Genomic DNA, 19055 nt, shown 5'->3' with positions numbered 1-19055 from the left:
TGATACACTAATGCATCAAGGCCAAAACTTATCATATTCATGACACGTCTCTATACCGGACGAATAGGAAATAACCTAATATCCTCGCCGGTAATCTTCATACTATCTCAAGTCTAACTTCGTAACATGCATAAATGTATTCATTAAATTAGAGGTTACCGTTGAACAATACATTATCTGAATTCAAATTTTACGGAGAGCCCCGGGGTGGAGTAAACCCGAGCTCAATCCCTATCTAACCTATGAAAACCTATCTAAGGTAACAACGGTACTCCCTCTATGTCGTACGTGCCCCTCATGCGAAGCTTATCCCGTTTCACCTAATGGAAACCCCTTGAGATTCGACCTAGTGTGAATCACAAGCAGCACGACAACTACATCTTTATTATACTTTCTTAGTGAAATGATTAAACGATTTGCTTCACAACTCATCATACATATATTCTATAAGGATGTTCTATTCTCGACAAGCTATGTTAAGGCTCTATATTTCTTCCCTTGCTTATTTCATCTCTAACCCATCACGTTTCAAGTAAAATTCTCATATGCCGTTCTTGATAATTATGCTAAGATTTCCATGATTTTCAATCCAAGAATCGTTTGATGTTATGTGCATTGCCTAGATGTTGTTTTCGGGTTATAAAGTTATAAAACGAAGAAAGAAAGGCTTCGGAATGCACCACCAACCCTAGAATGGGCCAACAGGCCAAAAGCAAGTTGGCTACTCCAGAGTCCTACGCTAATAGCGAAATTTTCTGGGTTCCATTGTAATATCCCACTTTTATGATACTATGAATTACCTGTTAACGATAGATTAAACTCGTTTAAGACTAGGGGTATTATGGTAATTGCGCACTAAGGGACTATTTAAGGACTTTTGGTCCAAAAGTATCACACAATCTTCTTCACTTTCTCTCACTAGGGTTTGATAGAAATTTTGCTCTCCATTCTCTCTAGAAATCGGTCATGTATGGGAGTGTACTCGGGGTTACTCCACCCGGGACTCTCCGTAAAACGAACCAAGATTATGTTTGATTGTTCAACCCTAACATAATGATATAAATGAATGTATACATGCATGATTATGATATGATGATAAATATGAGCAAGTTATAAAAGATTGCCAAGGACGATCCTAGGTTACCCTATTCGTCCGGTATAGGTTGTGCCATGATTTGATTCATGTTTAGGCTTAGATACACGTAGTGTATCCTAGCAAAGCGGTTCTAGGAACCCTTAACCGCCATGGCACGTATGTTGTTAGCAAGCCTATAACAAATAGGAAAACCTAAGACGAATATAGCATGCACGACCGTCAAAGGTACAAGTCCACACACGTATAATCAACCGTCAGGTTGTATAGTAGACACGTGATAACCGTAGGTTTTCCCCGAGGTTATCACTAGCCTAGGGCTAGAATGAACTCACTGAGACATTATGTCTCACCCAACTCCTTATTTGTTCAGGTTCACAGGTTGTGCAAGGAAAAGGTAAAGAAAAAGTCTTGGATTGAACGTGACTTCATGGGATCGCTTGTTGTGGATTAGAGATGCATGTGTTATATTATAAGATGTGTTATTAGGGATTTTGTATTTCCACTATGTTTGATAAACTTTTTGGTGTAATAATATAACATAGAAGTTGTGGAATGATGTTGTAACCAAACTTCCTACTGGATGTCGTTTCATGTATTTGTATAATTAATGTATCCAATATCAGTTTAACGCTTATTTGAATATTCTAGATACTTTCAAATTTAGGCGTTACAATTTGGTATCAGAGCAGGTCTTTCCAGATCGTGCCTTGGGTTATTAATAATACAATTCAAGCAGTCGCTCTTTTGGTGTTTAAGATATTTATTCTCATTGTTATATTGGTTAAAATTGATCACTTTGACTTAAATATGACAGTTAGAGCGAAAATGTCTGGAGCACGAAGGGGACGAGGCCGGCCAAGAGGTAATCCAAATGTGGAGGAAAATGTTAATCCTGAAGCTCAGATGTGGGCACAGTTGATGCAACAAAATCAACAGATGATGTATATGATGCAGCTGCAAATGCAGCAGAATGCTCAGACTCAGCAGCAGTGGGCTGCAAATATGCAGCACGGTCCAGGTGTTTGTCATCAGCCCCCTCCACCACCTACAGTTGTGGGGAATCCGACCTTTCGAGAATTTAACCGAAACCATCCCCCGGAGTTCGATGGTAGTGGCGAGCCGCCTGAAGCTAAGAGGTGGATCAAACAGATGGAAAAGATCTTTCTGATGGTTCACTGTACCGAGGAAGATAAGGTGGTTTTCACAACGAATCAATTCTGAGGTGCAGCGCTTGATTGGTGGGAAACTGCTCGGCGTAGAATGGAGAATAATGGGTTAGAGTTGAACTGGGAGAATTTCAAGCAAGTGATGACAGAGAAGTATCTTCCATTGTCATACAAGGTTAGGAAGGAACAGGAATTTCTCCATCTGAGGCAAGGTCATATGTCTGTGACAGATTTTACAAAGAAGTTTGAGGAGTTATCTTATTACTCTACTCACAACGAGTATGCGGGTAATGAGATGTGGAAGGTTCATCAATATAAGCATGCTTTGAGGGGAGAACTCTATGCTGTTGTAAGTCAGCAGAGGGTAACAGATTATGATGAATTGGTGCATAACAGCTTGGAGGCCGAAAGAGGTTTTGATAAGGCAGCTAGAGAAGGTTCTGGGGCAAGTGGAAGAAACAGAGGTAACTTTGTCGACAAGTACCATGAGAAGCTGAAACCCAAGGGTTCTCCAACTAGAGGAAAGTACACAGGTCCACCTAGAACTTATCCAACTTGTAGGAAGTGTGGTAAGGCTCATCAAGGAGAATGCAGGGTAGGTTCTGGTAATTGTTTTGCATGCGGGCAGTCAGGGCACTATGTGGCTGATTGTCCAACCAGAGGAAATAAAGGCAAGGGTGTGAGTACTACAATGAGTAAAGGTAGAGTGTATTCCCTTGATGGTAAGAAGGCACAGACAAATGAAGACTTGATTGGTGGTACGTGTTTTCTTGGTCAGAATCCTGTTAATGTTTTATTTGATTGTGGTGCATCATGTTCTTTCATTTCATTTCAATGTGTTGAAGCTCTTCAGTTGTCTACTTCATTATTAAATCCCCCTATGAAAGTAACCACGGCCACTGACGGAAGTATTGTCGCGAATTATGTTTGTGAAAATTGTCCCATCACCGTATCTAGTAAGACGTACTATATAGATTTAGTGTGTCTTCCGATGAAGCAACTTGATGTTATATTAGGTATGGACTGGTTGTCAGCCAATTATGTGTATATAAGGTGTGTAGAGAAGACTATTTACATGCCAACTAGTAATACGGTGGAAGGTGTAGCATTGTCAGAACTGATTAAGCACACGTATCAGATGGCTCAGTTTATTTGTGCACAAGATAAAGGTTTTTATGTAATGCTCACGGTGACTCCAGAATCAGACATAAGCCCCAGTGATATTCCAATTGTTAGTGAATATTTGGATGTTTTTCCGGCCGATATTACAAGCTTGCCACCGGAAAGGGAAATTGAATTTTCTATTGATTTAATTCCAGGAGCTGAGCCAGTGTCGGTAGCGCCTTATAGAATGTCTCCTTTGGAACTTAAGGAATTGAAATCGCAATTAGAAGAGCTTATTTAGAAGCATTTCATTAGACCCAGTGTGTCTCCATGGGGTGCACCGGTATTGCTAGTCAAGAAGAAAGACGCATGAGGTTGTGTATTGATTACCGTCGGCTTAATAAGGTAACCATCAAGAACAAGTATCCCTTGCCAATAATTGATGACCTTCTTGATCAACTTAAGGGAGCGTCAGTGTTCTCAAAAATTGATCTTAGGTCGGGTTATCATCAGATACGCATCAAATCTTCTGACGTGTCCAAGACGGCTTTCAGAACTCGTTACGGACATTATGAATTCCTGGTTATGCCTTTTGGAGTATCCAACGCACCAGCAGTCTTTATGGATTACATGAACCGGATTTTCCAACCTTATCTAGATCAGTTTGTTATTATTTTCATTGATGACATTCTGATTTATTCTAAGAATCCGCAAGAGCATGCTCAGCATCTAAGGATAGTGTTGGATATCCTTCGGGAGAAGCAATTGTTTGCAAAGTTCAGTAAGTGCGAGTTTTGGTTATCAGAAGTCAAATTTCTGGGCCACGTTATTTCTCAGGGTGGTGTAGCTGTTGATCAATCGAAGGTTGAAGCTGTTCAAAATTGGGCAAGGCCGAAGAATGTTTCAGAAGTTAGAAGCTTTTTGGGACTAGCAGGTTATTATCGACGTTTCATCATGAAGTTTTCTCAAATTGCCTTGCCTTTGACTCGTCTCACGAGGAAAGAGGTACCTTTCGTGTGGGATGAGGAATGTGAAAATAGTTTTAGGACCCTGAAAAAGAAGTTGACTCAAGCTCCTGTTTTGATTATTCCAGATCCGGAAAAGAAATATGTGGTATTTTGTGATGCATCGTCTAAGGGACTCGGAGGAGTACTTATGCAAGAAAATAATGTAGTAGCTTCAAGACGCATGAAGCAAATTATCCCGCCCATGATTTAGAGTTGGCTGCTATAATCTTCGTTTTCAAGATATGGAGGCATCACCTTTATGGAACGCGTTTTGAATTGTTTAGTGATCAGAAGAGTCTGAAATATTTATTTGATCAGAGGGATTTGAATATGAGGCAGAGGCGTTGGATGGAATACCTTAAAGACTTCGACTTTGATTTGAAATATCATCCAGGAAAGGCCAATGTTGTAGCGGATGCTTTGAGTCGTAAGGCCTTAGTTCAAGCCGAAGTTATGATGCACACTTGTAAGATGTATGCAAAGGTTCGTGATCTTAATCTTGGAGTTACAGATGTTGGTGATGGTATTTGTTTGTATAATTTGGAAGTCTCGTGTGACTTGCGATCAAGAATCGTACAAGCACAAAGTGATGATTTGGAACTTCGGAGACGAAGTGGTTACCCAGAATTCTCTATGGCTGCAGATGGAGCAATTTTGTTTGAAGGAAGATTATGTGTTCCAAATGATCAAGAGCTTAGAAGATTGATCTTGGAAGAAGCTCATAAGAGCAGTTTTTCAATTCACCCTGGTACAACTAAGATGTATCAAGATTTAAAGAAAGAGTATTGGTGGCCCGGCATGAAAAAGGATATTGCTGAATTTGTAGCACGGTGTGTTGTATGTCAGCAAGTCAAGATAGAGCATCAGAGACCAGCTGGTATGTTGCAACCGTTACAGATTCCTCAGTGGAAATGGGAGCACATTACCATGGATTTTGTAGGAGGTTTACCCCGTACTCAAAGAAGTCATGATTCAATTTGGGTAATTGTAGATAGACTAACCAAGTCAGCTCATTTCTTACCGGTAAGGTCTACCTACAAGACATCACAATATGCGGATTTGTTTATTTCCGAGATTGTCAAGCTACACGGTGTTCCTGTGAGTATCATATCAGATAGGGATCCAATCTTCACTTCGCATTTTTGGAGAGCTTTTAATAAAGCTTTGGGGACTAAATTGAAACTAAGCACGTCACATCATCCGCAAACTGATGGTCAATCAGAAAGGACTATCCAAACCTTAGAAGATATGTTACGTGCTTGTGTTTTGGAAGATGGAGGAAGTTGAAACCATTATCTACCTTTGATAGAATTTTCATACAACAATAGCTATCATGCAAGTATCGGAATGGCACCATATGAAGCTTTGTATGGAAGAAAGTGCAGGACCCCATTATGTTGGGCCGAAGTTGGAGACAAGAGCATCCTTGGACCCGAGATCATTCAAGAAATGACTTTGAAGATTATGTCAATTCAGGAGAAGATGAAGATATCTCAGAGTCGTCAGAAAAGCTATGCGGACAATCGACGAAGACCTTTAGAGTTTAATGAAGGAGATCATGTATTTCTAAGAGTTACACCTAAGCTGGGTTTGAGAGGTGTTTTTAGAATCAATAAATTAAGTCCTAGATATGTGGGACCGTTTTTGATACTCAAGCGTATCGGACCAGTAGCTTATCAGTTGGCTTTACCTCCGGCTATGTCGGGATTGCATGATGTATTCCATGTGTCTCAGTTGAAGAAGTATGTTCCAGATCCCTTCCAGCCAGTTGAATTAGACTCTGTAGACTTAAGATCAGATTTGACGTTTCAGCCAGAACTAGAGAGTATAGTAGACCGTGACGTCAAGTCTCTCAGAAACAAAGAGATTCCCATAGTGAAGGTTGTATGGAAAGAATCGCCAGATGGTGAAGCAACATGGGAACTCAATCAGAGATGTTGAGTCAGTATCCGCATTTGTTTTCAGGTAAATTTCAAATTTCGAGGACGGATTTTTTTTTAAGGGGGGTAGGATGTAATATCCCACTTTTATGATACGATGAATTACCTGTTAACGATAGATTAAACTCGTTTAAGACTAGGGATATTATGGTAATTGCGCACTAAGGGACTATTTAAGGACTTTTGGTCCAAAAGTATCACACAATCTTCTTCACTTTCTCTCACTAGGGTTTGATAGAAATTTTGCTCTCCCTTCTCTCTAGAAATCGGTCATGTATGGGAGTGTACTCGGGGTTACTCCACTCGGGACTCTCCGTAAAACGAACCAAGATTATGTTTGATTGTTTAACCCTAACAAAATGATATAAATAAATGTATACATGCATGATTATGATATGATGATAGATATGAGCAAGTTATAAAAGATTGCCAAGGACGATCCTAGGTTACCCTATTCGTCCGGTATAGGTTGTGCCATGATTTGATTCATGTTTAGGCTTAGATACATTTAGTGTATCCTAGCAAAGCGGTTCTAGGAACCCTTAACCGCCATGGCACGTATGTTGTTAGCAAGCCTATAACAAATAGGAAAACCTAAGACGGATATAGCATGCACGACCGTCAAAGGTACAAGTCCACACACGTATAATCAACCGTCAGGTTGTATAGTAGACACGTGATAACCGTAGGTTTTCCCCGAGGTTATCACTAGCCTAGGGCTAGGATGAACTCACTGAGACATTATGTCTCACCCAACTCCTTATTTGTTCAGGTTCACAGGTTGTGCAAGGAAAAGGTAAAGAAAAAGTCTTGGATTGAACGTGACTTCATGGGATCACTTGTTGTGGATTAGAGATGCATGAGTTATATTATAAGATGTGTTATTAGGGATTTTGTATTTCCACTATGTTTGATAAACTTTTTGGTGTAATAATATAACATAGAAGTTGTGGATTGATGTTGTGACCAAACTTCCGACTGGATGTCGTTTCATGTATTTGTATAATTAGTGTATCCAATATCAGTTTAACGCTTATTTGAATATTCTAGACACTTTCAAATTTAGGCGTTACAGTTTGATTATTTTAATTTACCATGCTCCTTCTCCGGATGTATCCATTTGCAGTTTGAGATATTATGTCTGATGATGTGACAATAACTAAAAATAAAGTTAACTAAAAAGTCGTATTAGTAAAATCTATATAATTTAAAATAGATCTTTTGAAATAATTTCACTATTTTTCTTATGTTTCTTCCTTGCCAATGTGAAAACACTTACACTAATTAGATCAGAACTATACAAAATTTGTATTTTTATAATATTACGTTATCAAGAAATAACGTTAACAATTTTTAAAATACACTAAGTCTTTGTCTGATGATGTGATAATATTTAAAATACTCTAAGTCTTTGTTTTGATTATTTTAATTTATAGAAATATTTTTCCATTTGAATTATGGTAGATAAAGAAGAAAGTCAATCAAGATTTGTAGGGGAGATTAAGTGATCTAACAAATTTCAAAATGAAATTAGAAAATTTTAACCCAAGGTTAAATAATCCATTATGGTTGTTTATTTTAAATAAACCAAATGTTAAAAATTGTCATATGAATAGAATAATTGAAGCCACCAATTTTATTTTAAAAACTACATTTGTAACTAATAAATCTTCATTTCTATGTTTATGCATCTAATAGGATATTCATGAAGTATGAAGTAGTTAAGGAATTTCATTAAAATTATAAAGTCGGTATATTTAATATGAACTATAATTCAAGGGTCTAATTCTAAAAAGGACTTAATTTTTATACACCGTCAAGGTTAAGGTGATTTACAGATGATTCTAATGATTATTTTCAACATGATTTATTGTATTTGAAACACATTGAAGGTGCAAGAAAACACAAGACAAGTAGGGTTTGAATCAAGATAAATAAGAAAATATTTAACCCACTTTTTTAAATTATGATAATAAAATAAATTTAAAGTTGATAAAAGTTTAAAAGTAAAAAGGTGATAAAATCACATTATCTTTTCCTCGTAATGTTACATAACACTTAGACCTTTGATACAAAATGTTATACAACAAGTAGGCTTAAAAAAAGTTTAAAATTTCAAGTGGCACTGACACTATTAAAGAATAGTTTTTTTATTAAGGAACTATTAAAGAATAATTGTATTGAATTTAAAATATATCAATTAAGATTAATTTTATTCTATTTATATCATTATCTTTATTAGATAAGATATTGCACCATTATCTTTATCAATTACCTTTATGAGTACTTGGAAAAAGGCTTGAATTTATATGGGATACAGACCTAGTTTGGATGTCTTATATTCTCTTTGATGTATTATGCTCTTAATTTAAAAAAATTTATAATTTCTACAAACATAAAATATTCACTAATTATTGTTAGATTCCACATTAGAATATTTTTATTAACTATTTTACTAATATGTGTCACATCCCATATTAACATGAGAACACAAGTCCTAATAGCTAAATTCGTAGTTTTGTTAAGGAGTTAAAGTATGCATACATGTGCATATGTTGTTACGCTTATAAATTGAGATTGTTTTATACAATTTTATTAATCAAATCAAATTTATCTTATACTATCATAACATTAAGATTAACGTAGTGAAGTGTTATGGAAAAGTGTGATATTAAAAAGATTGTTTCAATTGTGATGGTAATAATTTTAGTTGTTGCACAAGCCGATGACACTCCTTCACCATCATCACCATCCTATCAAACAACAAGTGAAGCCATTTGTCTTGCCAAATGTGGTTTACACTGTATACGCTTCATAAGAATAGTACCATTATATAGTGGTTGTGTTGCAGCGTGTGGATTGCTTAAATGTCGACATAAGGTATCATCAAAGGTTGTTTATGATTGTGTAACTAATTGTGCCGTTTCAAAATCCAATAACTTCAACACCGGTAAATATATTTTTCCTATCGTCTCATTTTTTTAATATCTTTATTGAGATAATCTTATAAGTTATGATTGTATTAATTAATAGAGTTTTTTTTCAATGATTGGCATTTTGCAGATACTCGTGGTGTTAATGTGATCGTTAATTCATGCATGGAAGCGTGCCATAACGAATAATTTGTCTAATGTAACAATCATTGTGTAACATCCCGTATTATCATCTCTATAAATAATTTTGATAAGATAAGTTGCTATTCTTAATATTATTGTTATTGAATAATACATTTTGGTATGAGGAAAAAGTTGTCATGAAAATTTGTATTTACAATTTGATAAGCAATGAGAGTGAAATTAAATTTCTTATGCACATAATAATTCTTATCTCATTATCATTCCATATTCTTATATTTTTGTTAAACTTTATGAAAAAAATAGATATAGTTATATAAAGAAAGATGATTGAACATATGAGTAACCTGTTTAATTATCAGTGCAAACAAAATAAAGTTTTACTCTTTGCTGAATCAAAAGCAATAAAATACATCAGGAGCAGACAAGACATTCCAACTAGGTTGATACCCTAAAATTACCTTCATCCTTTGCCACCATGCTCATAAAATTTATTAAAAAAAGGGAAAACTGTAAAAACGGGAGGACAAGACCTGAACCCGCAAAAATAAAACAACAAATAAAATAAAACCCTAGACCTAAAGTAAACAGTAATTAGGAAGCCTCACCCGGTATCCAAAAAAATCACGGCTAATTAAAACATCCCACCAGAAAGAAGCCAGAGCTGCTCTATTATTCATACAATAACCTGTAAAAGTAGTATTATTCTCATTTTGTTGGGCCAACACTTGTCGTACCAAATCTATATCTTTACGAAGTGTGGGACAAATCTCACTTGTGTTAACCTTCACAATTTGCGTCACCGGAGCCGAACTCGCGGGGGAAGAGAGTGATACTTCCCTCGGCAATCAACACTGTCTCCAAAGGTCCAACCCGTTCTAAGATTCGCCCTGTAGAATTTAAATGCTGCAAATCTACAATCTCATCTGTAACATTACCAAGTGCAAATTGAAAAGAATGATTTTATTTAGTAAGTTGTGCTTCTTCCATCCCATTCTCTGCAACATTATTGCTGGTCGGGGGTAATCGATTTTGGTGTTAGTGCTGAGGCTGCCGAAACCGTAGCTTAGTCTATATGGTGATGGGCGTGATGTTGTTGTTATGTTGCATGTGTTGCATTATTGGAGGTTGCCACATTACAAGGTTGCTTTTCCTGCCACTCTTTCAGAACTTTCTTGGCAGCAGGAGGCTCCTCTATAATTTGTTTTACCCAAGATTACCACGGTCCTTCTCCGGACGTATCCATTTGTAGTTTGAGATATTATGTCTGATGATGTGACAATAACTAAAAATAAAGTTAACTAAAAAGTCATATTAGTAAAATCTATATAATTTAAAATAGATCTTTTGAAATAATTTCACTATTTTTCTTATGTTTCTTCCTTGCCAACGTGAAAACACTTACACTAATTAGATCAGAACTATACAAAATTTGTATGTGTGATAATTTTTAAAATATTACGTTATCAAGAAATAACAAATACTCTAAGTCTTTGTTTGATTATTTTAATTTATAGAAATGTTTTTCCATTTGAATTATGGTTGATAAAGAAGAAAGTCAGTCAAGATTTGTAGAGGAGATTAAGTGATCTAACAAATTTCAAAATGAAATTAGAAAATTTTAACCCAAGGGTAGATAATCCATTATGGTTGTTTATTTTAAATAAACCAAATGTTAAAAATTGTCATATGATTAGAATAATTGAAGCCACCAATTTTATTTTAAAAACTACATTTGTAACTAATAAATCTTCATTTCTATGTTTATGCATCTAATAGTATCTTCATGAAGTATGAAGTAGTTAAGGAATTTCATTAAAATTATAAAGTCGGTATATTTAATATGAACTATAATTCAAGGGTCTAATTCTAAAAAGGACTTAATTTTTATACACCGTAAAGGTTAAGGTGATTTACAGATGATTCTAATGATTATTTTCAACATGATTTATTGTATTTGAAACACATTGAAGGTGCAAGAAAACACAAGACAAGTAGGGTTTGAATCAAGATAAATAAGAAAATATTTAACCCACTTTTTTAAATTATGATAATAAAATAAATTTAAAGTTGATAAAAGTTTAAAAGTAAAAAGGTGATAAAATCACATTATCTTTTCCTCGTAATGTTACATAACACTTAGACCTTTGATACAAAATGTTATACAATAAGTAGGCTTAGAAAAAGTTTAAAATTTCAAGTGGCACTAACACTATTAAAGAATAGTTTTTTTATTAAGGAACTATTAAAGAATAATTGTATTGAATTTAAAATATATCAATTAAGATTAATTTTATTCTATTTATATCATTATCTTTATTAGATAAGATATTGCACCATTATCTTTATCAATTACCTTTATGAGTACTTGGAAAAAGGCTTGAATTTATATGGGATACAGACCTAGTTTGGATGTCTTATATTCTCTTTGATGTATTATGCTCTTAATTTAACAAAATTTATAATTTCTACAAACATAAAATATTCACTAATTATTGTTAGATTCCACATTAGAATATTTTTATTAACTATTTTACTAATATGTGTCACATCCCATATTAACATGAGAACACAAGTCCTAATAGCTAAATTCGTAGTTTTGTTAAGGAGTTAAAGTATGCATACATGTGCATATGTTGTTACGCTTATAAATTGAGATTGTTTTATACAATTTTATTAATCAAATCAAATTTATCTTATACTATCATAACATTAAGATTAACGTAGTGAAGTGTTATGGAAAAGTGTGATATTAAAAAGATTGTTTCAATTGTGATGGTAATAATTTTAGTTGTTGCACAAGCCGATGACACTCCTTCACCATCATCACCATCCTATCAAACAACAAGTGAAGCCATTTGTCTTGCCAAATGTGGTTTACACTGTATACGCTTCATAAGAATAGTACCATTATATAGTGGTTGTGTTGCAGCGTGTGGATTGCTTAAATGTCGACATAAGGTATCATCAAAGGTTGTTTATGATTGTGTAACTAATTGTGCCGTTTCAAAATCCAATAACTTCAACACCGGTAAATATATTTTTCCTATCGTCTCATTTTTTTAATATCTTTATTGAGATAATCTTATAAGTTATGATTGTATTAATTAATAGAGTTTTTTTTTCAATGATTGGCATTTTGCAGATACTCGTGGTGTTAATGTGATCGTTAATTCATGCATGGAAGCGTGCCATAACGAATAATTTGTCTAATGTAACAATCATTGTGTAACATCCCGTATTATCATCTCTATAAATAATTTTGATAAGATAAGTTGCTATTCTTAATATTATTGTTATTGAATAATACATTTTGGTATGAGGAAAAAGTTGTCATGAAAATTTGTATTTACAATTTGATAAGCAATGAGAGTGAAATTAAATTTCTTATGCACATAATAATTCTTATCTCATTATCATTCCATATTCTTATATTTTTGTTAAACTTTATGAAAAAAATAGATATAGTTATATAAAGAAAGATGATTGAACATATGAGTAACCTGTTTAATTATCAGTGCAAACAAAATAAAGTTTTACTCTTTGCTGAATCAAAAGCAATAAAATACATCAGGAGCAGACAAGACATTCCAACTAGGTTGATACCCTAAAATTACCTTCATCCTTTGCCACCATGCTCATAAAATTTATTAAAAAAAGGGAAAACTGTAAAAACGGGAGGACAAGACCTGAACCCGCAAAAATAAAACAACAAATAAAATAAAACCCTAGACCTAAAGTAAACAGTAATTAGGAAGCCTCACCCGGTATCCAAAAAAATCACGGCTAATTAAAACATCCCACCAGAAAGAAGCCAGAGCTGCTCTATTATTCATACAATAACCTGTAAAAGTAGTATTATTCTCATTTTGTTGGGCCAACACTTGTCGTACCAAATCTATATCTTTACGAAGTGTGGGACAAATCTCACTTGTGTTAACCTTCACAATTTGCGTCACCGGAGCCGAACTCGCGGGGGAAGAGAGTGATACTTCCCTCGGCAATCAACACTGTCTCCAAAGGTCCAACCCGTTCTAAGATTCGCCCTGTAGAATTTAAATGCTGCAAATCTACAATCTCATCTGTAACATTACCAAGTGCAAATTGAAAAGAATGATTTTATTTAGTAAGTTGTGCTTCTTCCATCCCATTCTCTGCAACATTATTGCTGGTCGGGGGTAATCGATTTTGGTGTTAGTGCTGAGGCTGCCGAAACCGTAGCTTAGTCTATATGGTGATGGGCGTGATGTTGTTGTTATGTTGCATGTGTTGCATTATTGGAGGTTGCCACATTACAAGGTTGCTTTTCCTGCCACTCTTTCAGAACTTTCTTGGCAGCAGGAGGCTCCTCTATAATTTGTTTTACCCAAGATTACCACGGTCCTTCTCCGGACGTATCCATTTGTAGTTTGAGATATTATGTCTGATGATGTGACAATAACTAAAAATAAAGTTAACTAAAAAGTCATATTAGTAAAATCTATATAATTTAAAATAGATCTTTTGAAATAATTTCACTATTTTTCTTATGTTTCTTCCTTGCCAACGTGAAAACACTTACACTAATTAGATCAGAACTATACAAAATTTGTATGTGTGATAATTTTTAAAATATTACGTTATCAAGAAATAACAAATACTCTAAGTCTTTGTTTGATTATTTTAATTTATAGAAATGTTTTTCCATTTGAATTATGGTTGATAAAGAAGAAAGTCAGTCAAGATTTGTAGAGGAGATTAAGTGATCTAACAAATTTCAAAATGAAATTAGAAAATTTTAACCCAAGGGTAGATAATCCATTATGGTTGTTTATTTTAAATAAACCAAATGTTAAAAATTGTCATATGATTAGAATAATTGAAGCCACCAATTTTATTTTAAAAACTACATTTGTAACTAATAAATCTTCATTTCTATGTTTATGCATCTAATAGTATCTTCATGAAGTATGAAGTAGTTAAGGAATTTCATTAAAATTATAAAGTCGGTATATTTAATATGAACTATAATTCAAGGGTCTAATTCTAAAAAGGACTTAATTTTTATACACCGTAAAGGTTAAGGTGATTTACAGATGATTCTAATGATTATTTTCAACATGATTTATTGTATTTGAAACACATTGAAGGTGCAAGAAAACACAAGACAAGTAGGGTTTGAATCAAGATAAATAAGAAAATATTTAACCCACTTTTTTAAATTATGATAATAAAATAAATTTAAAGTTGATAAAAGTTTAAAAGTAAAAAGGTGATAAAATCACATTATCTTTTCCTCGTAATGTTACATAACACTTAGACCTTTGATACAAAATGTTATACAATAAGTAGGCTTAGAAAAAGTTTAAAATTTCAAGTGGCACTAACACTATTAAAGAATAGTTTTTTTATTAAGGAACTATTAAAGAATAATTGTATTGAATTTAAAATATATCAATTAAGATTAATTTTATTCTATTTATATCATTATCTTTATTAGATAAGATATTGCACCATTATCTTTATCAATTACCTTTATGAGTACTTGGAAAAAGGCTTGAATTTATATGGGATACAGACCTAGTTTGGATGTCTTATATTCTCTTTGATGTATTATGCTCTTAATTTAACAAAATTTATAATTTCTACAAACATAAAATATTCACTAATTATTGTTAGATTCCACATTAGAATATTTTTATTAACTATTTTACTAATATGTGTCACATCCCATATTAACATGAGAACACAAGTCCTAATAGCTAAATTCGTAGTTTTGTTAAGGAGTTAAAGTATGCATACATGTGCATATGTTGTTACGCTTATAAATTGAGATTGTTTTATACAATTTTATTAATCAAATCAAATTTATCTTATACTATCATAACATTAAGATTAACGTAGTGAAGTGTTATGGAAAAGTGTGATATTAAAAAGATTGTTTCAATTGTGATGGTAATAATTTTAGTTGTTGCACAAGCCGATGACACTCCTTCACCATCATCACCATCCTATCAAACAACAAGTGAAGCCATTTGTCTTGCCAAATCTGGTTTACACTGTATACGCTTCATAAGAATAGTACCATTATATAGTGGTTGTGTTGCAGCGTGTGGATTGCTTAAATGTCGACATAAGGTATCATCAAAGGTTGTTTATGATTGTGTAACTAATTGTGCCGTTTCAAAATCCAATAACTTCAACACCGGTAAATATATTTTTCCTATCGTCTCATTTTTTTAATATCTTTATTGAGATAATCTTATAAGTTATGATTGTATTAATTAATAGAGTTTTTTTTCAATGATTGGCATTTTGCAGATACTCGTGGTGTTAATGTGATCGTTAATTCATGCATGGAAGCGTGCCATAACGAATAATTTGTCTAATGTAACAATCATTGTGTAACATCCCGTATTATCATCTCTATAAATAATTTTGATAAGATTAGTTGCTATTCTTAATATTATTGTTATTGAATAATACATTTTGGTATGAGGAAAAAGTTGTCATGAAAATTTGTATTTACAATTTGATAAGCAATGAGAGTGAAATTAAATTTCTTATGCACATAATAATTCTTATCTCATTATCATTCCATATTCTTATATTTTTGTTAAACTTTATGAAAAAAATAGATATAGTTATATAAAGAAAGATGATTGAACATATGAGTAACCTGTTTAATTATCAGTGCAAACAAAATAAAGTTTTACTCTTTGCTGAATCAAAAGCAATAAAATACATCAGGAGCAGACAAGACATTCCAACTAGGTTGATACCCTAAAATTACCTTCATCCTTTGCCACCATGCTCATAAAATTTATTAAAAAAAGGGAAAACTGTAAAAACGGGAGGACAAGACCTGAACCCGCAAAAATAAAACAACAAATAAAATAAAACCCTAGACCTAAAGTAAACAGTAATTAGGAAGCCTCACCCGGTATCCAAAAAAATCACGGCTAATTAAAACATCCCACCAGAAAGAAGCCAGAGCTGCTCTATTATTCATACAATAACCTGTAAAAGTAGTATTATTCTCATTTTGTTGGGCCAACACTTGTCGTACCAAATCTATATCTTTACGAAGTGTGGGACAAATCTCACTTGTGTTAACCTTCACAATTTGCGTCACCGGAGCCGAACTCGCGGGGGAAGAGAGTGATACTTCCCTCGGCAATCAACACTGTCTCCAAAGGTCCAACCCGTTCTAAGATTCGCCCTGTAGAATTTAAATGCTGCAAATCTACAATCTCATTTGTAACATTACCAAGTGCAAATTGAAAAGAATGATTTTATTTAGTAAGTTGTGCTTCTTCCATCCCATTCTCTGCAACATTATTGCTGGTCGGGGGTAATCGATTTTGGTGTTAGTGCTGAGGCTGCCGAAACCGTAGCTTAGTCTATATGGTGATGGGCGTGATGTTGTTGTTATGTTGCATGTGTTGCATCATTGGAGGTGGCCACATTACAAGGTTGCTTTTCCTGCCACTCTTTCAGAACTTTCTTGGCAGCAGGAGGCTCCTCTATAATTTGTTTTACCCAAGATTACCACGGTCCTTCTCCGGACGTATCCATTTGTAGTTTGAGATATTATGTCTGATGATGTGACAATAACTAAAAATAAAGTTAACTAAAAAGTCATATTAGTAAAATCTATATAATTTAAAATAGATCTTTTGAAATAATTTCACTATTTTTCTTATGTTTCTTCCTTGCCAACGTGAAAACACTTACACTAATTAGATCAGAACTATACAAAATTTGTATGTGTGATAATTTTTAAAATATTACGTTATCAAGAAATAACAAATACTCTAAGTCTTTGTTTGATTATTTTAATTTATAGAAATGTTTTTCCATTTGAATTATGGTTGATAAAGAAGAAAGTCAGTCAAGATTTGTAGAGGAGATTAAGTGATCTAACAAATTTCAAAATGAAATTAGAAAATTTTAACCCAAGGGTAGATAATCCATTATGGTTGTTTATTTTAAATAAACCAAATGTTAAAAATTGTCATATGAATAGAATAATTGAAGCCACCAATTTTATTTTAAAAACTACATTTGTAACTAATAAATCTTCATTTCTATGTTTATGCATCTAATAGTATCTTCATGAAGTATGAAGTAGTTAAGGAATTTCATTAAAATTATAAAGTCGGTATATTTAATATGAACTATAATTCAAGGGTCTAATTCTAAAAAGGACTTAATTTTTATATACCGTCAAGGTTAAGGTGATTTACATATGATTCTAATGATTATTTTCAACATGATTTATTGTATTTGAAACACATTGAAGGTGCAAGAAAACACAAGACAAGTAGGGTTTGAATCAAGATAAATAAGAAAATATTTAACCCACTTTTTTAAATTATGATAATAAAATAAATTTAAAGTTGATAAAAGTTTAAAAGTAAAAAGGTGATAAAATCACATTATCTTTTCCTCGTAATGTTACATAACACTTAGACCTTTGATACAAAATGTTATACAATAAGTAGGCTTAAAAAAAGTTTAAAATTTCAAGTGGCACTGACACTATTAAAGAATAGTTTTTTTATTACGGAACTATTAAAGAATAATTGTATTGAATTTAAAATATATCAATTAAGATTAATTTTATTCTATTTATATCATTATCTTTATTAGATAAGATATTGCACCATTATCTTTATCAATTACCTTTATGAGTACTTGGAAAAAGGCTTGAATTTATATGGGATACAGACCTAGTTTGGATGTCTTATATTCTCTTTGATGTATTATGCTCTTAATTTAAAAAAATTTATAATTTCTACAAACATAAAATATTCACTAATTATTGTTAGATTCCACATTAGAATATTTTTATTAACTATTTTACTAATATGTGTCACATCCCATATTAACATGAGAACACAAGTCCTAATAGCTAAATTCGTAGTTTTATTAAGGAGTTAAAGTATGCATACATGTGCATATGTTGTTACGCTTATAAATTGAGATTGTTTTATACAATTTTATTAATCAAATCAAATTTATCTTATACTATCATAACATTAAGATTAACGTAGTGAAGTGTTATGGAAAAGTGTGATATTAAAAAGATTGTTTCAATTGTGATGGTAATAATTTTAGTTGTTGCACAAGCCGATGACACTCCTTCACCATCATCACCATCCTATCAAACAACAAGTGAAGCCATTTGTCTTGCCAAATGTGGTTTACACTGTATACGCTTCATAAGAATAGTACCATTATATAGTGGTTGTGTTGCAGCGTGTGGATTGCTTAAATGTCGACATAAGGTATCATCAAAGGTTGTTTATGATTGTGTAACTAATTGTGCCGTTTCAAAATCCAATAACTTCAACACCGGTAAATATATTTTTCCTATCGTCTCATTTTTTTAATATCTTTATTGAGATAATCTTATAAGTTATGATTGTATTAATTAATAGAGTTTTTTTTCAATGATTGGCATTTTGCAGATACTCGTGGTGTTAATGTGATCGTTAATTCATGCATGGAAGCGTGCCATAACGAATAATTTGTCTAATGTAACAATCATTGTGTAACATCCCGTATTATCATCTCTATAAATAATTTTGATAAGATTAGTTGCTATTCTTAATATTATTGTTATTGAATAATACATTTTGGTATGAGGAAAAAGTTGTCATGAAAATTTGTATTTACAATTT

At 33.0% G+C, this 19055-nt stretch overlaps 1 protein-coding gene across 1 annotated transcript; it reads left to right on the top strand.

Annotated features, from left to right (window-relative positions):
* Positions 1-2356: 2356 nt before the first annotated feature.
* Positions 2357-3667, top strand: LOC146946181 (uncharacterized). Its single transcript, XM_085748164.1, has 2 exons — positions 2357-3020; positions 3108-3667. Exons 1-2 carry the CDS (start codon positions 2357-2359, stop codon positions 3665-3667), a joined length of 1224 nt encoding a protein of 407 aa, XP_085604290.1.
* Positions 3668-19055: the final 15388 nt, after the last annotated feature.

Source organism: Medicago sativa, chromosome 2, assembly GCF_051527215.1.
Source record: "Medicago sativa cultivar Bolivia chromosome 2, Bolivia_mono, whole genome shotgun sequence".
Taxonomy (NCBI): Eukaryota; Viridiplantae; Streptophyta; class Magnoliopsida; order Fabales; family Fabaceae; genus Medicago; species Medicago sativa.
The sequence above is the reverse complement of the archived record's forward strand: the minus strand, read 5'-3'. Positions and strand labels throughout refer to the sequence as shown.

Coding starts and splice junctions, on each gene's coding strand:
- LOC146946181 (XM_085748164.1), top strand. CDS start 2,357: ATGGAGAATAATGGGTTAGAGTTGAACTGGGAGAATTTCAAGCAAGTG. Junction 3,021..3,107: donor AAATGAAGACTTGATTGGTG/GTACGTGTTTTC, acceptor AATGTGTTGAAG/CTCTTCAGTTGTCTACTTCA.